Source organism: Phascolarctos cinereus, unplaced genomic scaffold, assembly GCF_003287225.1.
Source record: "Phascolarctos cinereus isolate Bilbo 61053 unplaced genomic scaffold, phaCin_HiC Scaffold_726;HRSCAF=1367, whole genome shotgun sequence".
Lineage (NCBI taxonomy): Eukaryota > Metazoa > Chordata > Mammalia > Diprotodontia > Phascolarctidae > Phascolarctos > Phascolarctos cinereus.
This window is the reverse complement of record NW_027556098.1, coordinates 49,314,023-49,335,538: the sequence shown is the minus strand read 5'-3', so window position 1 is coordinate 49,335,538 and position 21,516 is coordinate 49,314,023. Positions and strand designations below refer to the sequence as shown.

At 39.3% G+C, this 21,516-nt stretch overlaps 1 protein-coding gene across 4 annotated transcripts in view; it reads right to left on the bottom strand.

Moving 5' to 3' along the window:
• The window catches only part of TRAPPC10 (trafficking protein particle complex subunit 10), a 105,022-nt gene extending 84,927 nt beyond the window's left edge, over positions 1-20,095 (bottom strand). Inside the window, exon 1 of one of the 4 annotated variants that reach the window (XM_020995901.2) lies at positions 19,806-20,095. In XM_020995901.2, coding sequence (XP_020851560.1) covers positions 19,806-19,872 — 67 coding nt within the window. In that variant the 5' untranslated portion in view covers positions 19,873-20,095. Of the gene's footprint in view, positions 1-12,310; positions 12,411-19,805 lie in introns of those variants that run through there. The other 3 variants (XM_078146534.1, XM_020995897.2, XM_020995898.2) reach the window with 3 other exon arrangements.
• Between the last annotated feature and the right edge of the window lie 1,421 nt (positions 20,096-21,516).

The following is a 21,516-nucleotide window of genomic DNA, read 5'->3' as shown; positions in this document are numbered from 1 at the left end:
AACAAGATGGAAATAATAATCAAAGTCTAAAGAGGATGCCATATTATCACAATTTCTAGAGTAGTTTACAATAACAATAAGAGATAAAGAAATGACTAGCACCTAAAAGGTCAGAAATCAGGTAGCTAAAAGAAGGATTCAACAATATAACCATGAGAACTGTCAAGTGTCTCCTCTGCTCAAGAAGCTTAATGGCTCCTTATTGCCTCTAACCTAAAATATGCTAAAATATAAAATAAAATATACTTAAGCATATATTAAAGTGTGCTTAAGAGAACTTAAGTATTTGAAGCCATTCACTGTCTGAGTCCAACTATTTTTCCCTCTAAAATATACTTAATTCTAGTTTAACTAACCTGCTTGCTCTTCTCAACATAACATTCCATCATCCATCTCCATTTTTCTGCATAGGCTATTCCCTATGCCTAGAATGGTCTATCTCCTCACCTTATAGGATCCCTTGTTTCTTTCAAAACACTTCAGGTACCACCTCCTAAAGGAGGACTCTCCCAATTCTTTCCAAAACCCAAACTATTATTAGTGACTTCTTCCCAAACTTATACTGGGTTTACTCTTTATATAGTTTGTAGGTATTCATATTTGTGTATGTCATTTCCCCTTCCTCGAAGGCAAGAGGCCGCTTCATTTTAATTTCTGTATACCCAAAATTTGACACAGAGATGTTACTTAATAAATTCTTGTTAAGCTGAACTGAATTAAAAGAAGACTAGATAGTAGAAATCTCAATGAAGAAGCAGATTCTCGGAACACTCAAGTGGCTTAGGAAGAATAAAAAATGCAGAGCCCATCATCACCTTTTCCCTCAAACCTATCAACATTCCAAACTTCCTAATTTTCCTTCCAGTTGCCAAGTAAGGTTTGCAACATTGGAATCATCTTTGATTTCTCATTCTCTCTCATTCCAAATATCCAAAGAGCTGTCAATTCTTGCAAATGCTATGTCTACAACATCTCTTACTGGTTCCTTTCTCTGCACTCACAAAGTTACCACCCTAGTTTAAGCTCCTATCACTTCTCACCAGTGTTGCCATGTTAGCCTCCTAACTGGTCTTCCTGACACAAGCCTTTCTCCACTCTAATCCATCATCTAGACAGCTGCCAAAGTGATTTTTCTAAAGTGGAAGACTGACCATATGACTCCCATGCTCAATAAACTTAAACTATTATCTCTAGAATCAAATACAAACTCTTCTGCTTGAAATTTTAAGCCTTTCATAATCTGGCTTCAAGCTTAAAATATATTGCTTCCCTTTAAACACTCTACAATTGAGCTAAATGTACTTATTTGTTGCTCCTCACATACAATATTGCCTCTCCCACATCCATGTCTTTGCAAAGGCTTTCTTCATTACGGTAAAGTACTCCTTCCCTAAACTCTGCCTCTTAAAATCCCTACATTACTTTTAAATTACCCAGCTCAACTGTCTAATTCTTTCCTGATCCCCTCAGTTGCTAGGGCCTTCCTCACAAACCATTTTATATTTTTGTGTGTGTGTGTGTGTGTGTGTGTGTGTGTGTGTGTGTTCACACAATAGAATGTAGGCTCCCTGAAGTCAGGAACTGTTTCATTTTTGCTTTTATAATTCCAGTGCCTGACACATAAAATGCGTTCAATAAGTACTTATCAATTGATTGAAATGAAAGGATTGGATACTAAAAAGTATTTCAAAAGAACAAATTTGTTCCAACTCAATTGATATATTAGGAAAAATTTGAGCATAATGCAAATTTTGAATTCATTTCTGAGCAATTTCTTCCCACGACAAACAGCAAAAAACCAAAACAACAACAAAACCCAAAAACACCTCAAAAAACTACACCACTTTACAATAATTCACAAGCTGCCATTCTTCCCACATGTCATATTTATTGCCTATCTTTTGTACAGTAGGAACTATGAGACAAGGAGAGCTGTTCAGAACTATCCTCAGAGTTGAGGCTTGTGTAGCCAAAGGTACAGGATGTACAGCAGCTGCAAGTTATGATGCGGCCACTATTTATTGGAGTATTTATGTATTTCTTAACCATTTAACATAAAACTGTGCTGCTACTTACTAGGTTCCTATCTTTTTTGTTTGTCACGGACAAAGTTTTTGAGCATTATGCCCCAGTCCCATTTTTCCTATAAAATCTAATTTTTATTGTACAATTTTGCTTTAACACTGTGTTTTAGAAATGCATATCATGTTACAGTAGAACTGACTTTACTGAAAAGCTAAGAAAAATTGGCCTGTACTCCCAAATTACCTATCTTGCAAAACTGGGTATAGCATATAATGGAAAAAGCTGATTCTTTAATGACTTAAGAAATTTCAATTATTCTTGTTAAAAAAAAATCCAGAAGTGGAAAAAATCTTTGGCATGAAAAGTAACTAAGCAGAAGAATCTTATAACAAATTGATCTAGAATTGGATTCAGGTAAGGAATAAAAGATGGCTTACTGTCCCATGCAAGACACACATAGTAAAAGGGTCACTCAAAGAGAAATAAAACTAGAAATTCATATTATATGTCAACAAAACAGATAATCTAAATAATTGGGAAGAATAGTTAAAAAAAACTATCAAATACCCAAACTAAAAAATTGTAAGTAGATAACCTAAATAATCACATATGGGGGGGATGCCACAAAAATAGCTTAAGAGATTGCACACAAATCCAGCTCATCTTCATCATTTCCAAATAGCCAGAGGTATGTAAAATAAACTAAAGCAACTACATGGGGAAAGGAGGTAGGAGAAAACTATATTCCAATGAGGAAAGCCCCTATAAAGATACTATCAAAAAGAGAAAGAAAATGAACATGCAAATGTAAGTTCCTAATTTACTAAAAATACGCTATGGAATAAGAGAATGGAAAGGGACATATTCAAAAGAAAATAATCTTTCGATAACTACAATTAGTGTACCAGAAAATTAGTTTTAGCTATGGGACAATTCGTGTCCACAGGAACCTCAAGACATCGGATGCAAAGCCTAACACAGGAAATGAAAGTAAAGATGAATGAAATTAGACCTCTTAATGAAAAATTCAAAAGATTATGGCTAAGAATGAAAGATGGAAGACATTAGGCAAAACAGTGGACATTCTGGAAAAACAAAAATGAAATGGAACTCAAAAATCCAATAACACAATAGAAGACAAAATCAAAATCATCAAAATTGGAAGAACAAATGATTTTCCTATAGCCAAAACAGCTGATCTAGAAAACATGGCTTGAATAAGCCAGAGTCTTCCAGAAAAAGAAAATAAAACAATTCAGAGTACCATATTTTAGTATATCAGAAGGAAAAAAGGTTTAAGCTGCCCATATGCACTGTTCCTACGAAGAGACTCCCTCAATCAATGTAAATCAGCAATTACCCTGCAACCTATAACCTTAAAGTTGCCTTGGGGAACTGAGAGGTTAAGACCAAGTTTGCAAAACTCACATTCATTAGATACAGGATTTGAACCCAGATCTTCCTGACTCAGAAGTGAGCTCTCTATTACTCCATGCTGTCACATATCAATTATGCTGATTGTAATTTGATAGAGATAGCTTTAACCCTTAAAGAAGCATAGGAATTCGCTTATACCCAATGATGAAAAGTGCCTTATTTACATAAAAAAATGTAAGTTCTATATCTTTTAGCATTAATTTCCAGATAGCTGACATATTTAGTCATTTTAAAAAAATGGTTTATCACCCCCTCCATTATTATTGGATAGAAATGCAGATTATTTTTGTAGGTTAGAGGCAAGATGGTATGATGGATACAGTGCTGAGCACAAAGTAAGGGAAGAATTAGGCTTAAGTCCAGCCTTTTCTCCCCCTAAGATTATCTTGCAAAATAATGTTCTGAGCAGGCAGCCTTGATCTATTTCAAGTTAGAGAGGTTCTAAGGTTTCACCATTATGTATAACACTGGCTTGTGCATTTTGTACTAAGAAAAATACACCCATTTATATTTTTTGTTATTCTTACCATAAATGGGTGTTATATTTTGTCAAAGGCTGTTTCTCCCCCCGCATCTATTGATATCATCACATAGATGTCATCTTTATTACAGATTTATCACGTTAAATGTTTTACTACTATTGAACTATTCCAGAATTTCTGTATAAATCTAACTTAATGAATAATTAGTGTGCCAAAAGTAAATGGAATTTGGTACATTTTACTTGGCACAGGAGGAAATAACTAGAAGCCATGTAATTTCAGTTTAGTATAAAGGAAAAATTAATCAACAATTACAACTTTTAGTGGAATGGGCTGCTTTCATACAGGCTGTAGACTTAACTGAAAATCTTCAAGTAGAGGTTGGATAACCACTTCTTAGGGATGTTGCAAAAGGGAGCGGTGCTTTAAATAGAGCCTGGGCTATTTCCAACTTAGAAATCCTATGCTTCTATTACATAAGATTATCTTCAACGGTTTTATACTAAGACATGATGCTGTAATATTAGTAATGTCAAAATAAGACTCTTTTGGACTAAAAATTCCACACTAACACTTGTAAATTCTGTTTAACTGTGCTAATACAATATAATAGGGTACAGAATGCCATCTGGTAGATTTAGACTAATTCTATACCTCCTCTGCCTAACAATATTGCTAAAATCATAGAAAGTCAAATCCAGAAAAGAAATTAGAGATGAAACAGTCCAATGCCCTACTCTTACAGAATAAGGAAAAAGGCCCAGGCAGAGCTAGTCACTTGTCAAATATAATACAAGCTTAGAGCTTTCCACCATACCATATAGATAAAAATACACAAAAATTTGAAGTTGTGGTAGAAGTTATATACTTCCATCTCTGTACTTTCCACTAATCTAACTCTCTGGACCTTTTTCCTTAAGGGAAAGACTGGAAATATGACATGACAGAACCTCATATAAGCTGTTTTTTCTTTAATGTGTTGAAATCTGGCTACTTACTCTAGCACCATAGAGAAGTTAGGAGTGCATTCCACATCTGCTTCCAACTTGATAGAAAAAAACAAACAAAACATAGTGAGAAAGGCACTGAAGTCAAGAGACCTAATTATTTCAGTCTGGACATGCCTTTAGCATAGCGACCTGCATTATTATGTGGAATTGTTTCAAGAAGGTCCTTGATATATTAAGCTTACACATAGAGCCTAAGACCTGGAGAGGCAGCCCTAAGAATTCTAACCTTTTCATATTAGAGTGGTTTGTATGATGAGGGTATTACCATCTTGGAAGTCAAGAAGAGTCTGGTCCTGATAAAACTTGTAGAATATGAGGGGCTATAGATTAAGAAGAAGGTAGAAGCCTGACAGCAACAAATGTCCAATGGAGCATGAACTGAGGAGAGGAAACCTAAGTAAGTGGTGCCAGTAGGGATCAAAGGGAAGGCAGATTCGAAGAGGAAATCATGAGGTCCTAGCCTTTACAATAAATAAAACAACCCTTACTCAACCACCTATTAGGCAGTGGTTCAGAAACAAAATTTAGGTGAGACTGCCACTTCCTTCAGGGAGCTTACATTTTGGTATAAGAGCCAACATGGATAGCTTTAATATGTAATATCAAAGAAATATGTTACAAAACAAAGTGCTATGAGATCTAAAGAGCGTAAAAGGGAAAGCTATGATCAAAGAGAAGGGAATGAATAAAAGTTTCTTGGAAGAGGTGGCATTTGAGGTGGGCAGGCACTCAATAAGTAATAAGGAGGAAGAAGCAATTTAAGACAAAGATGACCTGAGAGTATTTCAATTTGGCGATAGTATAGAATACCAAAAGGAAAGCACTATGAAATTAGCTAATAAAGGTAGAATTGTGATAGACTGTGGAAAGCCTTGAATGCCTGAATCAGGCCTACCCATCTCCTAATAGTTTACGACAGATACAGGAAGAAAATGAGACAATATCCAACAGTTAACAAAAAGAGGCTTACTTTACCATACTATAGAAAGGATATTCAACAAAAAATCAACTCTTATGAGGTATGCGCAACCCCACCTTGTCTCCAAATGAAAGAGTACCTGGCTAGCAGGGCACAGTGTGGTTACTCATTCAGTCTTGGGATATGTCTGAAGGGATTGGACAGGTGTGCCTTTCTTGTCCTTAGATAAGAAAGAAGCCACAGCAATATGGCCTGATGTCACTGGAAAGCAGGACCAATTGCTAGACAGTTCGAGCCTTATACCCCTGAGCCAATCAATTCTTGGGATTAGGAAAAGAACCAACCTAACTTACATGGGGGGAAGTGGAGAAGACGGCAAATCAGGCATGACAGTTTGAACTTTATTTGCTAGCAAGAGAGCTACTTTCTGAGCACGGGAATGGAATAACCATATATATGCAAAAGGAGAGATTATTTTTTACAGTGGTAAAAAAGATAGTTTGGAGGTGGGAGAAAAGAAACAGGAAGCCCACTGCTACTGCAATGATCCCAGAGTGTGGTAATAAGGTCCTGTATGTACTAGGACAGTCAAAATAGGAAGAGAGAAGGGGCTGAATTTGAAAGACTGAGGTGAAATCAGCAGTCTGGTAACTGCTGAAAGGTGAGGGAAAGAGACAAAGACACTCCCGTAATGGTGAATATGGGAGAGTAGGTGCCATAGTTAGAAATAGTGAAGTCAGAAGGAAGGGCAGGTTACGAACTAGGTCTATAGCATAAATAGTTTATGATATGAACTAGGGCTGGGACATGCTGATTCTGAAGTGCTGGTCCTGTGAGACTTCAAGGTTAATGGAAGGTAGAATGTTTAGAGAAGGCAAGACATTTGAAGAAAATTCAAAATATATTTGTTAAAAATAGAATGCACTTTACCAAATGTCTTCCACGAAATGAGTACAGTCTTGATACCTAAACCAAAGAGGAATGAAGCAAATTATAAACCAATACTATTAATTAATATTGGTACAAAAACCTCAAATAGCACATTATCAAAGAGACTACAGAAATATATTCAAAATATTATTATTATGAATAGGCTGGCTTAATATCAAGAATGCAGAGACAGTTCACCTGGAGTTGAATTGTTGCTAGTCCAATTTGGAAAACTATAAAACAACACTTTTTGTAGCAAAAACTGCCAAACATCCAGAAAGAAAGAGTTCAAGTGTCTAATTTACATTAAGATCATGCCACAACTACTCAAAAAGAGGGGAAATTTTGGAATATGATGTTCCAAAAGGCAAAAGAAAAAAGGTTGAAGCCAAGAATAAAAGGTTTAGAACTAAGAATAACTTAGCCTTAACTTAACTGAGTATAATCCTAGAGGGATTATAAAAAGGGATTTTTAAGCATTCCTGATTAAAGACCAGAGTTGGAGAGAATCTTGAAATGTAAATACTGGAGACAAGAAAAAACTAGAAGAGTAGAAAATCTGAACAATCTGAAGTACTCACATTCTACTACGGGGAAAAGAGACAAGTGTTCCTTCAGAACCCAACTGTCTTCAAGGATGGACTTAAGATAAATGCAGAGCCTTGTACCTATTAAGAGAGAGGGGATGAACTAGAGAAGCAGAACGAGGATATTTGCTATGCCTAACTATACTTTTTGCTACAAGGGAAAGCTTGTTTTTGTGAGGAAAATAGAAGAGAACAGAATTAGACATGAAAAAAAAAAGAGAAAAGATGGCCAAAGAAATTTTTTTTTTAAAAAACAGAAGCTTAGAAGGGAACATAAAGACAACAGGATAATACTGGTACCATTGTATTAGATTAAGTATATTCTTTAAAAAAATCAAATTATATGTAACAGATTCACTGTTCCCCTTCTTTTTTCTTTTTTTATGTGAAAATGTTTGATTATTGCTGAGATACTATTTGTAAAATGCTTAGCACAGTCCCTGGCACATAGCAGGTACTTAAAAAATGCTTGTTCCCTTCCTTTTCCTTTATGTTAAATTTATGCAAAAAAAAGGGGAGAAAATTTAAAATGTAAACACATATACACATGAATACAGGCTCTGGAGTCAAAGGACCCAACTTTAAATGCTGCTAACTAAATTGCACTATCTCCCTAGGCCTCAGTTTCCACATCTATACAATGAAAAAGTTGGATCAGATGGTCTGAAGTCCCTCTCAGCTACAGATCTATGATCATATGTATAAAACATTAGTTTCTGTGCCATTAAGTGAATTTCTAATTCGATCAACATTTATAACGCACCTACTATATGCCAGTTATTGTGCTAGGAACTGGGGATACAATTAGTAAAAAGAAGTCCTTCACCTCAAGGATCTTACAGTCTAAAGTGGGAGACAACACAAAAAAGGAGACAGTAAAGGGGGAGGGGGACGGACACCAAGGGATATCTTCTTTGGAGCTGAGACGAGGAAGAGCAGCACGATGAAAAGTGGAGTGAGCAGAGTTTAGTTTCTGCCTCTAAAGGAAGGCATTGGGAGGAATTTGATACTCTGCCCTCCAGACCTCCATTCAGAGGGGAGAGGAGGCTGAGGGAGATGGTATCAATCAAGGCTTGAGACAGCAGCATGGCGGTAAGATTAGAAGAGATGAATTTATCCTGAGAGGGGCATCTTGTTCTTTGAAGATGAAACCAGACAGAGCAGCAGATGCAAAGTAGAGTGAGGTGCAAATTGAATTTCAATCTTAAATTTTTTCTTTTTGAATACCTGATTGGTTCACAACATGTAGGGTACAGACAGTAATGGAAAAATCACTAAATTACTGCAAGGTGTTAAGAAAAATCCACACATAAAAATATCCTCACTACTTAAAATAAATTAATCTGTAACTTCACTCATTTTGAAGTCCCCATCAACAAACATTTCCTGTCACTCTTTTCCATATCCTCCCATAAGCTTGCCATGAGGGGTCCACTCAGCATGCTGAAGAACTTCAATTTCTCCTTTTATTATGAACAAACACACCAACGGAGCACTTTGGCTATCTACTGCCTCACCCACATGACCAATCTATCTTCTCTTCCTATCTTACAATTCCCTGATAGCATCTTTTATTCCTGTTCTTAAGAATTCCTCATTGATTATATGTTGTAACCTGCTCAAACCATGTGTTTCTCCATTGGTCTTTGTGTGGTCTTCATTTTTAATTTTTCAGAGCCTCTTCCATTCTTTGCCTCATTAAAATAGCAATGCTGGTAGAATCTAATTTTTTTTTTTTGGTGAGGCAATTGGGGTTAAGTGACTTGCCCAGGGTCACACAGCTAGTAAGTGTCAAATGTCTGGTCTGAGACTGGCTTTGAACTCAGGTCCTCCTAACTCCAGGGCTGGTGGTCTATCCACTGAGCCACCAAGCTACACCCCTAGTAGAATGTATTTTAAAAGCTAGAAATTTGTTTTCATAGAAAACTTGGGTTCCATTAAAGGAGTTTTACAATTTCCAAAGGCAATCCAGCCTATTCTCTTTTTGTTCAACACCTTAACTGTTACTATAAGCATTTATAAAGCACCTGCTTCGTACCAGGCTTTTGCTAAGCACTGGAGATACAAAAAGAGGCAAAAGATAGCCCTTGCTGTCAGGTAGCTCATAATCTAACAGGGGAAACAATAAGCAAATAAATACATACAAACAAGCTATTTACAGAATAGGAAATAATTAACAGAGGAAGGTATTAGAATTAAGAGAGATTAGGAAAGGCTTCTTATAAAACATGATGTTTAAATTGGGGCTTGAAGAAAGCCAAGTTAAGTTAAAGGCAGAGATGAGGGAGATCATTCCAGGTATGGGCGACAGTCACAGAAAGTGCCCAGAGCTAGATAAAGTATCCTGTTTGTGGAACAGCAAGGAGGCCAGTGTCACAGATCAGAGAGGGCGGAAGGAGATCACCAAGGGGTAAAAAAAATTGATATCATTAATTATATCAAAAACAAAATCATTCATAACAGTTATGATTTCAATAGATGAAGAAAAGGCCTTTGATGAAGCAGAACATTCACTAATGCTAAAAAAACAAAAAAAGAACCTAAGTATAAGCATACAGAGAACTCCCCACCCCAACAGGTAGAAAATATATTTTTAGCAAGTTAAAAAAAGAAAGGATAACGTAATTTCCAGTGAATACAAACCAGACACTGTTTCACACACTGAAACTAATAACGATATATAAAGACTGCCCAGTAGGAAGCAAAGCCAAAGCTTCTTAACATATTACTATCACCAAACTTATAAATTCAGAAAATCACAAATTAAGGAAACATGGTGCAAAACAACACTAATTGCCTGAAAAATAAAAACTTATACTATTAATTAAAAAAAATTTTAAAGTCAAAAAAAGATAAGCAACAAGTATCACTTTTAGAAAGGGCTACCGTGATTCTTAAATCTTTTTTTTAATGTTAAAAAAAGTAACTTAAACCAAAAGCAAACATCACATACAGGGGAGATACACTAGGAGCTTTTCCAATATATATAGAATAAAGATACTATTACTTGACATAGTTTTAGAAATTCAATAAGAAAAAGAAATTAACAGTATGAAAACAAACAAGGAGACAAAATTATCACCATTTCCAGATGACATGATCATTTACTTTAAAAATCCTAAGATGTTAGCAAAGAAATTGAGACAATTAATAGAATCAACAAAGCTGCTGGCTATAAAATAAACCCCCAAACATCAACAGTACTTCCACATAATAGCAGCAAAATCCAAGAGGAAATGACAGAAAAAGAAATTTCATTCAAAATAACCACAAAATGCACAAGATATCTGAAAATCAATCTACCAAAGAAATAAAGAACAAGAAAAAAAAAACTTTAACAGCTAGAAAAATTTTCAGTGACCACAACTAGGACATACCAATATAATAACAATGATAATACTATCAAAGTTAATTTACAGATTAAATTCTATAGCAATCTAGTGACCAAAGGAATACTTTACAAATTAGGATAAAATATTAACAAGTGGACCAGCCAAGACAAGTGGATCATCTTTTCAGTGGAATAGAAGGAAAGAGTATAGCAGAATTCTCTCCAACAACTGCTTAATAAAGATCTACAAAACATTAGAGATCAAGCTCTGCTCAGAAGGAAAACATCAGTGAGTTATTTTTCCAGCCCAGGTGACATAAGGAGACAGACAGGGAAGTCTCAAGACACTGGGCACACGATTTACCCAAGAGCTAGCCACGTTGAGTCTTCCAGAGCAGGGATTGATCAAGGGTAGGCTCTGTTGTTCAATAGGGCAAGAAGAGGTGCCAACTGGCAGCTTTTATTCACTACAAAGAACACTCAATAAGCCCCAAAAGCAGAGGCAGGACTCAAAATCTGACCAAGCACAGACCAGCCATTTCCTCCAAAAGTATGCATAGTCTGACTCTAAGATCAAAAAGTAAAGCTGAAAGAATGAGCAAACAACAATAAAAGCTCACCATAAAGAGCTATTATGGTGACAGGGATGTTCAAGACACCAACTCAGAAGAAGAGAATTATTCCAAAACACAGCCTGAGCATAAATTCAACTAGAATTCCTTGAAGAAATGAAGCCAGAGTTATTTCTTAAATTAAAAATGGTTTTTTAAAAGGAATGAGAGAGCAAGAAGAAACAACTGGAAAAGAAATGAGCATGAGAAGAAATTGGGGGAGGGGGAATGAGAGCTATGGAAGGAAGAATTGGAAAAAACAAACATTCCCCAATAGATAAGAGGTCAAAGAACATATATCTCAAAAGAAAAACTGCAAAGTATTTACAATCATATGAAAAAATGCTCCAAATCACTAATAATAACAGAAATCCAAATCAAAACAACTCTGAGGTTTCACCTTGGACTGGACCCAGCAAATAAGCAAAAATGACTCCAAAACAACAAATGTCAATGTTATGGGGGGTTGTGGAAGGATAGGCACATTAATGTGGTATAACTATTTGGAAAAGCAATTTGGAATCATGTAAATCAAACGTCCATACTTTTGAACTAGAGACTCCATTATTGGGTTTTTAAAGCAATTGATAGATATTCCTGACATACTTAAAAATAATTACAGTAGAATATTTTGTGACAGCTAAGAGAAACAAACTGGACAGAACCTGACAATATCCTGCCTACAGGTGAATGCTTCTGTGGTAGGACTACCTTATTACAAAAGCGGGGGTGGGGTGGGGGGGTGGGGAAGTAGAGTGGATAGATATGAGTAGGTGATGTACTGGGATGTAGCAATGATTAGCAATGAGGAGAAGATGACTTCTGAGGTCTCAGAAAGAGAACAACCTACAGGGAAGTAAGTGAGGAGAGGGGAAAGACTGAAAAGGAGGGGGAAAGGAAAGAGGTGTGAGGGATTCCATTAACAATTGTTGTTATGAATGAAGAGAGAAGGGGGATGAAGGGAGATGAGGACCTTACCCTGGATGAAGTCTGGAGAATACAGTGTTTGAAAAGTCTATTTGTCCTGTGTCCTGGGACAAATAGAGGAGTGAGTGGAGGAGTTGGAACCTCTGAGGGCAACTGGGACCCAGAGTAGTAAGACAGCATGAAAATGAGATTTCTGTAAATGCAGGGGAAAAAAAAAAGGTCAACAAGAGAAGGTGTATACATCAGTAACAAGCTATGCAATCAGGGACAGTGTTAGGTGGCCCTGTGGACAGCATGGTGGGCCTGGGGTAAGGAAGACCCCAGTTCAATTCTGGCTTCAGACACGTACTAGCTGTGGGATCCTGGGCAAGTCACTTAACCTCAGTTTCCTCATCTTCCCAGCACTGTAGCACTTAGCATGGTACCTGGCATATAGTAAGTATTATATAAATTTTAGCTATTATTATTATTAATGGGCATTGCTCCAGAAATGAGGCACAAAGGAAAAGGGGAATCCATGAGGTGAGTCCCACAAGGCAGTAGCAGAAAGCACCTACAAGGGTGATAAGGGAGATCTTAGAATGGATACCTCGGAAGCTTTGATAGCATGAAGAAAAGAGAGAGACCAGATAATTACAGAAGATATCAAAGAATGAGAGTCTAGAGTAAATAGAAAAAGGTGGATAACAAAGAGAGTGAGAGAAATCCTTTTGGAAAGAGACACACACAAAAAAATGAAATTAAAAAACTAAGGGAAGGGGAGGAGAGGAAAGGAGTATCAAATAAAAAGAGGGGATCAGGAGTGAGGTGAAAAGAGCTGGTGGGAAGAAGGCCATTTAAAAAAAAAAGATTAAAGTAGCTGAAGGAACATAATACTGTGTTTACAGTAGAAGAGGGAACTTGAAACTTAAAAGCTTCTGCAGAGACAACATTAATGCATCTAGGATAAGAAGGGAAGTGGTCGAAAGGGAAAAAAACTTTGTATCAAAATTCTCTAATAAAAGCTTGGTATCCAAGATAAAGAAAAATTAATAAACATAAATAAATACATATGACTACTAGCCATTCCCCAATAGATAAATGATCAAAGGATATGAACTGTTCTCAAAAGAACTTCGAAATATTCCCAACCACAGGCAAAAAAAGGTTCCAAATCACTAATAAGAGAAATGCAAATCAAAGTATTCAGGGCGTTTCACCTAATACCCTGCAAATTGAAAAAGGTGACAAAAATTGGCAACACTCAATGTTGGAGGGATTGCGAAAGGATGGGCACACTAATACATTGTTGGAGAAAGTGTGAAATGGTACAGCCATTTTGGAAAGCAATTTGGAATTATGCAAATATCATAACTAAAATGTCCATATCCTTTGAACGAGATATTCTAATACTGCACTTATAGCCAAGGAGGCTGTGGATAAGAAAAAAGTCCCCATTTACTCCAAAACATTTATAGCAGCACTTTTTGTGATAATAAAGAAACAAAAATCCCTGCCCTCAAGGAGCTTACATTCTAACGGGAGAAAACAACAAACCAAAGGAAACCGAAAAGGAATGGGAAGATGGGGAAGAGTATGGGCAAAGAGGAATGGCAGACAAAGTCTGGGGAGTTAGGAATGAGACCCAGGTAAGAGGTGTACATTGCTAGCCTGTGCACGTTCCTTAAAATGAGGATAGGGAGGAATCACATCATCAGAAAAAGGGGTCGAAGGGGCCAATTATACTTCCAGGGTGACAAGGCCAGTCAATTTCCAGGGTGAGGAAGCTAGCCACTCAGGGATTAGATGACTGTCAGCAGCGGTCCCAGATTTATTTAGGGGAGGCCAGAGCAGCTGTCATTGCCTAGGGGGTTAGGGGGAAGGAGTGTCAAGCAGCTGGGAAGGCTAATGGGGAGGGGCTGGGTATGGGGAAGAGGGGTATCAAAGACAAGGTGAGGAGTGACTTTCTGGCCTCTGGGAGTACAGCTGAATGTTGGGAGTGGGGGAGTAGCCAGGGGATGGGACAGCCAGAACCACTGCTGCCACCTAAGGAGCTGGGAGCCTCTGCCACAGCCACTAGCCTGGCAAGATTCAAAAAAGTAGCTCAGTGAAGTGGAGAGGAGCCCTGGGCTTGGAGTCAGAAAGAGCTGGTTCAGATCCTACCTCAGCTATTTCTTCCTAGGGGCCTTCTAGTCCTAGTAGGATTATCATCTCTAAGCAGGTGAGACAGAGATTTATTTATTCAGCCCTGAACTTCAGTTCTCTATCACCAGTTGCTCACTGGACATTTCAAACTGGATCCCAGAGACATCTTACATTCAACTTATCCAAAACTGAACACATTATCTATTCCTACCCCTCCCTGCAATCCTCCCCTCTTCCAAACTTCACTATTTTGTCAAAGGCATCATTATCTTTCTAGTTTCCCAAGTTTACAACCTTCATACCATCCTCAACTCTTCACTCTCCCTTGCCTTATATATCCAATCTGTTGCCCAAACTTGCTATTTCTATCTTCAGAACATCTTTCGAACCTCTCCAACACACTAGTACCTTGCTTCACGACCCCTTTTCACCTGTTAGCTAAATAACTGCAACCCCTAATTGGTCTCCCAGCCTTAATTTTCTCACAACTCCAATCAATCCTCTACACTTTTGCCAAAGTAATTTTCCTTAAGCTTAGATCTGACCGTATGACTCTCCCACACAAACAACTCTTATTGCCTCCAGAAAAAAATAAAAACTCTTAAAGCCCTATACCTGTCTCTAACATATCTCTCCAGACTCCTTAAACAATATTCCTCCACCTATACTCTGAAATTCAGTCAAACTGGCTCTTCCCTTTGTTCCTCACCCAGACATTTCATCTCACACCTTTCTGTGCCTTTCTCTGGCCATCCCTCAAACCTGGAATTCATTCCCTCCTTATAGCCACCTCATAGTCCCCTCTGTTCAAGATAAAGCTTCGTTTTCTGCACGAAGCCTCCCTGATTTCCAACTCCTCCTAACCGATAGTTTCTCCCTCCAAACAATCTTGTATGGCTTTGTATTCATGTTATCTTTATACTGCAAATATTTCTATAGTACTGATTATTACCTCCATTTGACCCCTCCTTTGTAGCCCAAAACACCAGATAACAGTGAATTCATCTAACAACGTATTTCACATTTAGCCCTAGAAGTCCCCACTTTGGCCAAGAGGAGGGAGGTACGTTTCCATAACTTTTTTTTCTGGGACCATTATTGGTTTTTCAATTACTGTTTGATTTCCTTTTAATGATTTTTTTACATTGTTGTAGCCCTTGCATATGTTGTTCTTTTAGTTCTATTTGTTTATTTCAGTCCTAATCAGTTTGTACAAATCTTCCCATATTTCTCTGATTTTCTTGCATTCACCTTTTTCCTACTGAATGATATTCTATTACATGTAGAAGGGATAAAAGCCCAAAGATGACAAACCCTACTTACAAGTTTACATTTTAATGGCAGACAAGTACATATAATATATATGTATACATGACATATACATCATAAATGTAAAGTTAATAAATACAAATATATAGAGAGTAATTAAATACAAAGCAGTTTGTGAGAGAGGACGTTAGCAGGCGCAGGAATCAGGAAAGGCTTTCTACAGGATATCCTTCTTGAGATTCATCTTACAGGAATAAAGGGATTCTGTGAAGAAGTGAGGCTAGAGTCTTTTTCCAGGAATGAGAAATGGTGATTAAAATGCTTCTATACCCATAAAAATGACCAGGTTCCATGTTGGAGGGATAGAACTGATATCAAGTTCCTGTGAATCAACAAGCTTTGAAGAAAGATCCTCCACCATACAACTAAGGTCAATACTGAGTGTCCAATTTGGGGAATATTGGGGGCACCTCAAAATGAAAAACAGAATGTATAAAAAAATTCAGTGTCAGGAAAAGCCAGCATTTGTATCTGACTCAATAGAAAGAGGAAATGCACAAATTCTAAGGTAAAATGTATTGGCTAAAGTTTTTTTTTAAAGGGTCATTTAGATTGAGGGCACTCAAATGCATTTGTGATTTTGAGTGAATGATTGCTAGCAATGGAAATGTTTGTCCTGTCTTTTCTGTAAGTCTGTGCTGATATCTATTCAGTAAGAAAAGGTGCTCAGTCCTTGTACTGAAGCCAGTTTAAAAGTTTCTCAAAAAAGTGGAGGGAAAAAAGCAATCTAAAACTATTTTGTAATTAGTTTCCAGCAGCCCATCTGATATGGAGTTGAAGATCCCACCCTACAGGTGTTGTTCTCTTAAGTTTTTCCCCCAATTTGGAAAGGAGGAACTGTCTCAGAAAAAAGTGAGGAAAAGACTTTTGAGGAAAAAGGGCAAAATTTCATTCTAAGAGTTTGGTTTTACTGATCACTATGAGCTTCCGAATGATTTGGCTGAATTTAATTGCTCATAAATTAAAGCAAAGTCACCTAAAAAGTAACGAGAATAGTACAGTATATTCACTTATTAAATTCTAAAGTAAGAATGGCAAAAATGGGATTACAGTCTATGGGGGAAGACAGCTGGGTACAAGATCACAAAGACGCCAGCAGAGCTTAGAAATATACTAGTCTAAAAAGAAACAAGAATGATTACTTTTAGATTCCATCATCAGCCCAGGGATCCACAGAATGACAAGACATGCCCACCCCTCTCCCAACCCATCCAGTTGAGACAGAGATAGATGGAAAGCAAGAGTGCAGGCCCCAGCCCCAGAAGGCACCAACCAGCAGCCCCAGTCTAGTGGTAGAAGAAAGGACCTAGGCAATGACAAGCCACAGGCACCCCACCCCCAAAGCTTATGACTGTAGAAGTCTCGTATTAAGAAGCAGCTCTGTGGGATTCCAGGCCGTATCCCAAATGAGCAGCAGCCCTGAACCTGGTGGCAGAACAGCCCTTGGCAAAAACCTGCGTAGGCGATCTCCAAGCCTGTGGCACCACAACAGCCCTGAGCCTAAGGGCAGGGTGGGTAAGACCTAGGAAGAACCTAATACAAGGGGAGGTCCTAAGCCCTGTGGTAAGAGGCAGTCTTAAAGCAATGCCCAGCACTGAAGCAGTCCAAGAGTCCTTTCGAAGAAGAACCTAGTCTTGGCTACCAAGTTTGGGACCTGGTCGGCCCTGCCCAAGTCATTACTTGCAAAATTTGACCGAAGATTATCTTGCACACTGAACTCCACTCCCCATACTTAGGCTGGAAAGAAGAGAAAAACAAGGAAAACTGAATACAATGAATAAACCCAGAGAAAGATAGCAAACCCACAAGTTCAGGTAAAGCCTCAAAGAAAAAAGATGTCCTAGCCATAATGACTACAAAGAAGAACTCAAACAAAATATATAAAACAGAATAGCTATCGATAAAAAAAAATGGCAAGGAAAATTAACACCGAGAGACAGTAGAAAAACACTCTGGAACAGAAAATTAGATGAGCCAAATAGAAAATAATGACTTAATGAGTCAGTTATCAGGTTAATAAAACATTTATTAATCACCTACAAAGCACCAGGCACAGGACTAAGCAAAGGAGATACAAAAAAGAGGCAAATGACAGTTCTGGACCTCAAGGAGCTCACTACGTAATGGGGAAGACAATAATTAAATATACACAACAATCTCTCTACAGGATAAACAGGAATTAATTAACGGAGAGAAGGCACTAAAATTAAGAGGGTTCGGAAAGGCTCCCTATAGCAGATAAGATTTTAGTTGAGACTTAAAGGAAACCAAGAGAAACCAGGAGATGAAGAGGAAGAGTATTCGGGACATGGGGAATAGACAGAGAAAATGCCAGGTGCCAAGAGATGTTAGAAGATGTTGCTGGATGTCTTGTTCATGGAACAGCACGGAGGCCAGTGTCACTGGATCAAAGAGTTCGTGGCAGGAAGTCAGGTGTAAGAAGACTGGAACGGGAGGGGGCTAGGTAAAGAAGAGCTTTGAATATCAAACAGAGGATTTTGTATTTGATCCTGGAGGCTATAGGGTGTCACTGGGGTTTACTGAGTATGGGGGTAGCATGGTCGGACCTGTGCTTTGTGAAAATCACTTTGGTGGGAGAATGGAGGATGGACTGAAGTGGAGAGATGAGGCAGGCAAACCCCATTTCAGTAGTCTAGGAGTGAGGTGATGAGGGCAATGTCAGAGAGAAGAGGGATTATTGGAAGACAGGTTGCAAAAGTGAAAACCTGGCAACAGATAAGATATGGGGATGAAAGCAGTGAGGAATTGAGGATTACACCTAGGTAGTGAATCTGAGGGTCTGTGGTTATCATATTATCCTCTGCAGGAAAAGGGAAGGCAAGAGGGAGGGAGGGTTAAGCTTTGTTCTATATTGGCAGTCTTAGAAGACAAAAAAGGGAGGTTCAGGGGACTATATTGGGGAAGAAAGGAAGGAAATAATTATCATATCAGAGAAGTGCATAACATGAAGAGTACATAATCAGGAAGGAAGGAACAAAAGGAACTGGCATCCATGGATAAGGACTGAGCACAATTACACACATACACATATAAAGATCACAGTATAGAAATTACAACGGAAGACCAGAACAAGGGAAGGAGAGAGAAGGATCTTAGAGGGAGATAGGAGACATTCATAAGAATACTGTCTAGCACAGCTATAAATGCTCAAGTTAGTGTTTTTAAAGTATTTAAATCTATCCCTATGCATGAGTTTTATTCTACATAAAAAGCAACCATTAATCCTAAATAAATTGTACCCCTTACTTTTATGCCTTTATTCTCTCCCTACACCACGATAAAGAGTTTTCCTGATATAGTGAATTCAAAACTTCTTAACTTTTTGGAAAATCACTACTGGCCTCCTATATAAATAAATGTAGTAAGCAACTAAAGCTTGGTTTCCTTTTGGCGTGCAGAAAAGTGATGTTTACAAACTGATGAGGTGAATTTGGCTCCACAATAATTCTCATTCTTTCCCTTCTATTTTTAACCTTGGGTCAGCTCCTCTTAGACACTTAATCTCTGGGGAAGTTTTTGTATCCTCTGCAAAACGAAGGCTCCTTCAAAGAACTGTCAAATGGACCTGGGCACAGAGAGTAACAGTACATTTTATTTCCCTACGAAAGGGCTCTAAAAACAAGCCCCTGAAAAATCAGGGTCGATGACCTAGACCAAGGTTCACACAACCTTCTTTTAAAAACATCTCTAGGCGTCCGACTCTCCTTGTAGACCCACATTAGGCCCACACCCCAGGGAGGATTGCCAGGGTACGCGGGAGTGCACTCTCGGGATCCCAGGAACACATGCAACTCCCGACCTGTGGCTGCAGCAGGCTAACGGTCCCAGGAGAGCAGGCTTAGGGGAGGCGACTCGGAGTGTCAGGAGACCCCTCCTCCCTCCCAGCCCCCCAAGCCAAGCCGCAGACCGGGGTGCAGGTTCGTGGGGACAAGGCGAGAGCGGATAACTTCCGGGAATGCCGCCCCCCCAGCCCCCACCCGCCCCGGGCGCTATCTGACTGCAGCCGCGGCCGTAGGGACAGCGTCCTCAGCCCGCACCCCGCCGGGGTAGGCCGCGGGCCGGGGTCACTCACAGGTGACGATGGGCTTATTCTCCATGGTGTAGATCACAGGTCGGAGCGGCTCCTCCGGAGGCTCCATGAGCGTCCAGCTTCACCAGCCACGGCTCGCCCCGCCGCTCTCCATGGGCAGCCCAGGCCTCGCTTGCCCGGGGCCGCCGTCCCCTCCTCTTCCTCCTCTTCCTCCTCCTCCGGCCCTCACCGCACCGTCCGGGGCCCACCAGCACAGCCCCACAACTGCCGCCGCCTCCAGAGCGGCGGGCTCCCGGCCTCTGCCACTTCCGGCAATGTCTCCCGGTGCATTACCACTTCCGGGGACGAGGCTCGGGCGACTTCAAGGGGAGGGACCTTGTTCCCTTCCCTTCCCCTCCCCCCAACCAAGTCGGGAAGGCAGGGGGAGGGAGGGGAGGAGAGGGACAGGAAACAACAGGGGGAGGGAGGGGCTGAGGAGGAGGGAAGAGTGGGGAGGTCCAGAAAGAAAACCAAGTAGAAAAACGGAAGGGAGAAAAAGTGACTGGGAAAGAAACGGAAGGATAAGGAGGACTGCTCAGTGAGGATCTCTAAGATAGGGGAGGGGAGAAGAAATGTGTTCTTCTGGCTAATTAGGGTTGGGGGCGAAGGGATTGAATGGGCTCACAACCCTTGGGGGGCGGGAGTCATTTGGCGCACACAATTATTATCTGGTGTTTTGGACTTGTAATTCAGCTTCATCACCTCCCCCCCGCCAAAAAAAGAAAAAGTTAAAATTTGTAAGTTCAGAGACAAACAGACAAGCAGGACAGCTTTGAAAGTGACACGTTGAATTTATTATATAGTTTCTTGAAAAAGAAAACCCCTATACGATCTACCTAAAATGCACCACATGGAACACTGTCATTTGGGAATTATCGGAACTCTTGTAGGAGTGTGAACAATCATCTAATAACCAGCCAGGCAGCTAGTTAACAGAACACACGCTTGGGATCAGCAAGACTCATCTTCCTGGCTGTAAATCCAATAGCAGAAAATTTCTAGCTGTTTGACACTGGGCCAGTCACTGAAGCCTTTTTGCCTCAGTTTTCTCATCTGTAAAATGAGCTGGAGAACGAAATGGCAAACGACTTTAGAACCTTTGCCAAGAAAACCCTAAAAGGGGTCATGAAGGGTGGGTCAGAAAAGAAACAATGAACAAAAACAGTAGACATGAAGTGGGCAGCTGTTTCTCTGCATCTCCTTTCTCTTTCACCACTTTTTCCAGAACTATCAAAGGTAGAGAAGATAAGATCAGGAAACAGTCCTGTCATTCCAGTATTCAATCTAAATAGACTGCCCTTATCATTCCTAAATGTAAGCATGCGTACTTGCATCCATCTTGTTGGTCAAGGAAGACCAAACTCCCAAAACATCCTGAAATGGATCCCTCCTCCAACCTCCAAAGAAATGTTTTAAGACAGGTGGGCCACATGTGGCCCTCTAGTTCCTCCAGTGCAGCCCTTTGGATCCAAACTTCAAATTTCAGTCAAAGGGTGGCACTTGATTGCCTAGGGGTCCACGTGTGGCCTGAAGGCCACAGGTTGCTTATCCCTGTTCTAAGAGGAAGCCTTTCCTGCCTGAATGGAGATATACCTCTAATGGACTGCATAGAAAACTCTTGCCTGAAAATTATCAGAACCCTTGTTGGACAGGAAAAATATCCTAATAATCAATGATTCTCAGGTCTATAGACATGAAGGGCAGCTAGCTGACT